We start from the raw sequence: 8,067 nt of genomic DNA on the forward strand, positions 1-8,067 counted from the left end.
ATTGAGTCCTGTTACATCATCTTGATCTTGAAGGTAATCCTGATAATCTCGACTATACAAGCTTTTCCTGTAGTTTACCCGCTTTTAAATATTTGTGCTTGTCTAATGGCGCAAATCACCAATAGTCAATAGTTGTCATGAGTCACCAGCACGCTTAATTACGCGGGGAGAATTTGTCTCGCTCAGCCAAGTGGCATCCTGAAAAAAATCTTATTTACCATACATATTAATTTTCAATACCAATATTCTTACTAATATAAACACAATGTTATTTGTCTATAATAATTTATGATGTCAACTCAAGTACATAATGTAAATATCTTTTTAGAGGCGAAACAGTGATCGAAGGGGTGTTGCAGCTACATCATTTTTCACGAGTGAACCAAAGCGAATATTACAAAAAAAATAATTTGTATCGCCTTTCTAGAGATTATTCTTCGCACAGTAAGTATGGAACACATAACCGTTACGTGTTTTTTGCGAAAAAAACGAAAATGTGTGGCCGAAGCCGAAATGATCTGCTCAGTTGACGCCGAAATCGAAATTGACGAACCCTCCTGCCAGAACCAAAACAAACATCCCGCGCGCTTATTTACTTGTTGCTGCTACTGTCCTCGAACATGACAGTCTACATATGTGCTGTTGCCGACTGCAAATCCTCTTCGCAGAAGAAGGATCCTGAGGTGAAGGGCTGGGCTCGTTTTCCAAAGAAAAAAGAGGCTGCCCGAAGACGTTTGTGGGTGACCAGATGTAAGAGGGGACCTACATGGAAAGCCACCCGACACCATGCACTGTGCTCAAATCACTTTATAGACTGGAACAACGGGCCGTCACCATCGCATCCTGATCCAGAGTTGTTCGGCTACAATCAATGGAGGCCGACCAACAACGCTGGTGCCATCAGTGGGCTTGGAGCACGAACACCAGCGGCTGACAGAGGCGATCAAGAACCACTAACCCAGTCACTGCCCTCTTCACACTCTGCCCCTGCCTTGCCAGTCAACATTGACTTCATAAAGGAAACTGACGAAGAAATACAAACTGATGTCCATATTGAAGTCGAGACATGGGCTCACAATGCATCAGTTCAAGGTATGTTACTATACCATGCAGTTTTAGTGTTGATTTGAACATCTTTTATGGTAAATTTATGGCACAAATTTACAAGTGGGTTGCTTTACATCAGATTAGGTTTATTATCCCTTTTAGAAGGTCTAGAATGTAGAAATCGTGTAAGAAATAACTTATTACGTGAGTTTTGTCTAGGGAAATTGTGTTATTCTATAAATCGGTGCCATGTAGCCGACTTGAAAACATTCACCACTTGTACCTACACTGATGAATGAAGTAATTGCCTGCATTTCTTTACCTAAGCATAGCAAACTTACTAGAGTAATGGAAAAAAACTTAAGCATTGCCAAGGAAGCCAAATTAGTGTTTATTTACTTTAAAACAGCTCATTCACTTTAGAATTTCAGGTTAATCATTACTGTTTCAACTTGTAAAAGTTTATTACTATTTTATAAGTTGGAAACATGTGTAGCTGACAGGATTGTAGAAGTTGAAAGTATTAATTACTCTAAGATATTTCCTTCTATAAAATGACATTCACAAATCATTCCTGAAACATGTAACAATTACTCTAGTCGAGGGGGGCAGAGGCCGTAAGTTAGGGGTTTTAGTTTAATTGCTCTGCCACTGAGCTAGCAGCAGGCTGTGTGCTCCTATATGTGACATTGTGTAGAAATGTCTTTTGAATGATACATATATCTGAACTTTATATTTCATTTTCCCACAGTTGATGCTGAACAGTTTCTCCAGATAGAGGTAGTGCCGGAACCACAGGATCACACCTATTCAGCATCAGCCATTGCTACTACTTCAGCAGCTGAGCCCAAGGATGTTGGAGTACAAGTTGAGAGGGTTAGTTATATATACATATATAAACAAGTAAAACGCCTCAGAAGGCGATGTACGAGCGAAGCCGAAACACACACACACACACACACACACACACACACACACACACACACACACAATACACATACAGAGAGAGAGAGAGAGAGAGAGAGAGAGAGAGAGAGAGAGAGAGAGAGAGAGAGAGAGAGAGAGAGAGAGAGAGAGAGAGAGAGAGAGAGAGAGAGAGAGACAGCCAGCCAGCGCGTTTTATCTTGTCATAGCGGCTTGCCCCGCCGTGTATAAAATCTTATATTTTTTCAAAGGCCTATATCTCAAAATTTTGAGTGAACGGAAAGGCGACGCTATACACCATTAGATAGATAATTTCATTGCGCTTCTTTTGGTATGTGTCCGCTTTCGCTGAGGCAAAAGGAAGTTGGAGTAAATTAAGGAAAACTGTTGAAAGTTTTATATATATATATATATATATATATATATATATATATATATATATATATATATATATATATATATATATATATATATATATATATATATATATATATATATATATATATATATATATTATATAATCTTTTTTATGCTTTTCAGGAGGCAGATCTAACAGAAGCACCTACTGATCAGAGAGCCCGGACCAGAGGAAGGATTCTTGCTAGTGACAAGAGTGTTCAGCGCTATACAGGTCTTCCTAACAAAAGTGTTTTGATTTCTATTTATCAGACCATTAAAAAGAGAGTAAAAACAATTAATTACTGGAAAGGGCCAAAAAGCATAAAGGAAAATTTAAAGAAAGGGGCACGTGGCCGTAAGAAAATACTAGATACTTTTGATGAGTATTTAATTACACTTGTGTACATCCGTCAAGGTTTACCGGCTGGTTTTAGGCGACTTATTTGCAGTCTCACAAGCTTCAGTTTCATGCATCACTAATACCTGGATAAATGTATTGTATGAGGTACTGCAACCGTGGCTATTGTGGCCTTCAGCTCAGCAAGTTAGGGACAACCTTCCTGATTGGTATCCAGTAAAGTATGCAGATACAAGGGTAATTTTGGATTGCACAGAGATTTATATCAACAAACCAGCAAACTGCTCTGCTCAAGCAATGACATACTCCATGTATAAGCATCACAACACTGCCAAAGTTCTTGTTGGCATAACACCAACAGGAATTATTACATTTGTGTCAACTCCATATGGTGGTAACACATCTGATAGGCACATTGCAGAGGTTGAACTGATAGACAAAATTGAACCAGGAGATGCTGTCATGGTGGATAGAGGGTTCAATATTGGAGACCTACTGCTGCAACGTGGTGCAAAACTGCACATGCCACCCTTAACTCGCAAGAAAGAGGATGGTTCAGGAAGGGCACTAAATGCACAAGAAAGAATCAGAACAAGGGAGGTTGCTTCATTGAGGGTGCATGTTGAACGTGCTATTGAAAGAATGAAGAATTTCAAAATTTTATCAGGACAGCTCGATAATAAGCTTTGGCCCCTTTTGCATCAAATTTCAGTAATAGTTGCTGTTTTCTGCAATTTAATGCCCTCTCTGTGCAACTAAATGTTGACACAAATGTCAATGTTCATGTCTATATTTACAAATATCATTATATACTTAAGGGCTCTGAATTCACATAATTATGTAATGTTATGGTACACTATTTTGTTTATGAATTTGGATTAGGTTTATCGGATATGAATAAGTCAATGAAGGTGTGAATAAAACTACTTTTGTTTCCAGATATTTTATTACATCATCTGAGATTCATCATATAAAGTTACATGCTCTGTGTTTGTGTGTGTGTGTGTGTGTGTGTGTGTGTGTGTGTGTGTGTGTGTGTGTGTGTGTGTGTGTGTGTGTGTGTGTGTGTGTGTGTGTGTGTGTGTGTGTGTGTTTGTTTGTTTGTTTGTGTGACAGCAATCTTCTTTGCCCCCAAAGGGCAAGTAAGGTACCCAAAGAAATCTTAAACATGAACAAATACAAATCTCATACAAAACAATTTTTCGTATCACCACAGTCCATAAATAAATGGGAGAGAGAGAGAGAGAGAGAGAGAGAGAGAGAGAGAGAGAGAGAGAGAGAGAGAGAGAGAGAGAGAGAGAGAGAGAGAGAGAGAGAGAGAGAAAAGCATGGAACAGTATCTTGTCAGTTCCCTCTAAATAAGTTCTTCATCCCCGCAATTTTGGCATTACAAATTTTTCATGAAAAATTAAACTTTTTTGCACCTCTCTATTAAACCTCTCCTCATCAAAGCAAATTCTTTGAATGGTTAGGTGTGGTGTTGCTTTTGTGAAAATAATGAAGTCACACCAGGAATAGTTGCCGGCACCTAGCTGTGTTTGTATTTGAGTATACCACTGAGACTCTTCCTTCAATGTAACTTTATTCTTTTCTCCTATTTTTATATGGTAAGAGCCATCCCTAGCAATATCTTCTCCAGTCATGGTTTGAAATTGAAGTTTAAAAGGGCACTTAATTTCTAAAATCCCAGTTCCACAGCACCTACATGAAACAATACCATCTGGGCTGGCTCGTATGAGGGGGCAATTTTTACTGATGATAAGACCTGAACGTTTTACTTTGAAACCATTATGCTTCTTACGCATTTGAGTCTCGTAAAGTTTTCTTGCAAGTGCCTCATACTTTAGCCCATAAGAAGTGGCACTATTCCCTATAAAGGAAGACTCCCCCATAATTCCTTTTACTATGTAATTATCAGGATCATTCTTTTTATATCTGGCAGCTTTGTGTATCACACTTGCAGTTATTGCCCCCACTCTCTGTTGTTTCCATATGGGACACAAATGTTGTCGCTTGGTTTTTTCAAAAATTTCTGAAATAACTGTATTAGTATACTTACTCTTTAAAAAATTGATGAAACTTTCACCTTGATTGTCCTGTGAAAAGAAACATTTTGCTAATCCTGTAATAGAGGGTAAAGAGGAGGCTGGTCTTCCTGGAACAATACCCCACAGTGCTGCATCCGGTACATGCTGGAGAGTGGTTGCAATGTCGTCTGCAACTTTGTCGGGAGTATAAGGGGAATATAACTCTGATATTGCCTTATAACTACCAGAACTATAAGGTTTTTGAGTACTGGATCTGCTGTTCCCTGCACCTGTGCTGTAAAATTAATGTAAGAGATGTTAGAAAACAATATATGGAGTGAACAGCAGTCAAAAGGCAGCCTGCTTGCCTCAAAGAAACATTCATTCCTGTTCTCAACTATACCCACCCACAAATCTGCTGCACTACATCTACATTCCTGTCTTCAGTAACACCAAACCACTCACATTTGTTGAAGCACATTAACTCTTGTTCTCTGCCACATCCACCCACACACCTAACTCAGGAAATTAAACACTCCCGTCCTCATTTCAATCTACCTGTTTCTTTGTATTCTAAGAAATTTTCATTTAACAAAGAATGAAGAAGGCAATTTTTATGGTGAAAAATTTAGAAACCTGGAAAAAAGATAAACCCTAAAATAAGGGATTTATGTTATGGAGAGTGGAAAGAATAGAAAGAAGCTAGAAGTGGAGGATTGTTAAAGATTTGTAAAGTATGAGTAGGATTATAGAAACCAAATCCAGCTAAATGTATAAACAAATTAAAAGAAAACCTGCATAAGAGTAGACATGGAGGCAAGACATGGTGAGTGTAGCTCTTAGGTGACATGTTATTATTGTCCTTGGTTGTCAAACTGTTTTCTACAAAATGTATTGCACCTACCTGCTCGCAATGGTGACAAGGTTAAAGTTACACTTATTTTGCCTGCGAGGCTTGTCCCAGGTGCAAGTCACGTCTGTGCAGGTACGCTGTGCACTTCCCGGCTGCACCCCACAACGCTGCACAAAATCTGATACGGCGAAGATGAATGCAAAGACGTGCTTGCATCCCCCATCATCTCTATAATAGAATAATAGATTTGTCTTTACTAATGTATCTAGAATCAAGTCAAAGTTAGCTTAGCCAGCTTTTTTTAAATAATATGAATCACAAACAACCAATTATGAAATTAAAAAATCAAGTTTAGATAATAAACATTATTCTTTTTCATGCAGCTAGAAGCTATTATCCTCTCTAATAAACTAATAAATTGGAGGATCAAGGATAACAGAAATATACTGTCTTTTTTCCATGACCCTGATGCTTCCTTGCATCAGGCCAACTCGTAAACATATGAGAAATTGATCCGTTGTGAGATAAATAACTTTCTCACTCAACCGGGATTTGAATTCCCGACCTCCGGCTTACCAGGCCAGCACTCTATGCATCTCGCTAAAGAGCTACCACACAGTGAAAGGCTGTAGGCATGCTTATCTGCCACTCTGGGGCATCACAAAAATGTATAGGTTAGGCTGATAACCATTAATGGGAGGTAAAGCGGTGCATGTTATACTTATGTATAACGATGATGAAAAAAAATATAGGTAAATGAACAGGGCAAAGCATCAAGATACTATAAAAATTATTGAAAAAATACTAAACTACTACTTACCCTATACACTGGCAGCCAGCTGCATGGATGTCACCATTAGAAGAGGCAAACATCCAAACTTGGTAAGGGGTCTCATTCTGGTTGGTTTGGCGCACACAGGTACCTTTAATGCACGACACATCATAATCCAGCTTTTTTACTTGAACATGCTGGATGTGTCTCTCCTGATAAAGCTGGTAGCCACATTCCTTTTCATAGGCTTGGATGCGTTCTGCTGGCCATCCCTGTTTTAAGACCAGATACATGAGTACATGGGCTTGAGTAATATAGGGCATTGTACTCAAGTCCTCCTGCCACTCAGTGAGAGTCCTTGGATCTGGAAGCAAGACTTGTGTCCCAGATAATTTAATAGATCTCCTCTGTGTGTGATCATCTTCCTTCAGAGGCAGGACATCTTCCACTAAATGAGGTTGCTGCAGTGCCATCAGTACCATGTCCTTCAACTGGCTTTTGCCATACCCAGAACATGGTATGCCTTTCGACTTTAAAAACGTTTTTAACGTCTGCACTGTCCATTTGCTGATGTCAGCACTGACCTCCATGACCTCGGGACTGCTTGAGTGTCAGCTGGTGTGCTTTAGGGGGCTAGTTCGGTCGTGGATTGGAACCTGGAAGAGTACACAGGTAACATTAGGGCTTGTGAGCAGGTTCTCCACTGTTGGTCTCCAAAGACCCATGCAAGATGTTGAATGAAAGAGAAATAAGGATATGTGACCACAGTTTATATATAGAGATTACATTAACCTACTGAAGAGTTCACGGTACTATCAATGAGTGCCACTGGACCTACGATAACAGCCTAGTAAGAGGAAGTTAAGTTTACGTACCTGGGGTTTGATATCAGCAAAAATGAAACAGCAAGTGAAGAGCAGCAATACAGGTAAGGTACAGCAAGTAGAACGCGTCCAGTCTAGTCCAGGTAGTAGGCGTGGGATAAGCCTTTGCGTACGATTTGTTATTGTTTTGGTGGGTACGGTGGACAATCTCATCCTTGTTATCAAATACCATTAATGGTAAAAAAAAAAAGTATTTGTCGGTTTTGTGTAAATAAATTATCTTATAAAAATGTATATTAAGAAAAAAATAATCAAACATTGAGTTAAACTCTTCAATACATAAAATAATAATTTGTCCCGGGAAAACAGACAGTCCAAGGAGACAGGATATGTTTTTACAATGATTTTCATTATTTTAGTCTTTATGTCATATATTAATGTGTGGGAATGTTGTAATAATTCTATATTTCAGTTTAATGACAACAAAATGTACATAGAAAAATGAGATCAAGTTCTCCCCATTTTCTCTGAAAAATTATTTTATCTGGTGAATCTGGCAGCTCAAACTGATTTAGTGATTTGCGCCATTTGGTACTCTTAATCATGAAAGTAATTCTGGTAATCTAGAGTATACTAGTTTTTCCTGTAATTTACAGCTTTTAAATATTTGTGCTTGTCTAATTTGGTACTCTGAATCATGAAAGTAATTCTGGTAATCTAGAGTATACAAACAGAAGGCAGGCACGAAGAAAGAACTAAGCAAGAACTGTTGAATCAATCCTCCTCCTCCTCCTCCTCCTTCGAAGACTGACAGACGAACAAGGGAAGGAGAAGCACGATTAAGTGTGGGCCGTCGCACGAAG

At 38.8% G+C, this 8,067-nt stretch overlaps 1 protein-coding gene across 2 annotated transcripts; it reads right to left on the reverse strand.

Moving 5' to 3' along the window:
• Positions 1–3,740: 3,740 nt before the first annotated feature.
• Positions 3,741–7,347, reverse strand: LOC126990229 (uncharacterized). 2 transcript variants are annotated; one of them, XM_050848788.1, is made up of 4 exons: positions 7,256–7,347; positions 6,429–7,036; positions 5,660–5,836; positions 3,741–5,050 (listed from the first exon to the last, which is right to left on the reverse strand). In XM_050848788.1, exons 2-4 carry the CDS (start codon positions 6,968–6,970, stop codon positions 4,096–4,098), a joined length of 1,674 nt encoding a protein of 557 aa, XP_050704745.1. In that variant the 5' UTR covers positions 6,971–7,036; positions 7,256–7,347; the 3' UTR covers positions 3,741–4,095. The 2 variants fall into 2 exon arrangements, with proteins under 2 accessions (XP_050704745.1, XP_050704746.1); XM_050848789.1 differs by lacking the exon at positions 3,741–5,050 and having other exon boundaries at positions 5,630–5,836.
• Positions 7,348–8,067: the final 720 nt, after the last annotated feature.

The sequence above is a fragment of the Eriocheir sinensis genome, unplaced genomic scaffold, assembly GCF_024679095.1.
Source record: "Eriocheir sinensis breed Jianghai 21 unplaced genomic scaffold, ASM2467909v1 Scaffold15, whole genome shotgun sequence".
In the NCBI taxonomy this organism is placed as follows: Eukaryota; Metazoa; Arthropoda; class Malacostraca; order Decapoda; family Varunidae; genus Eriocheir; species Eriocheir sinensis.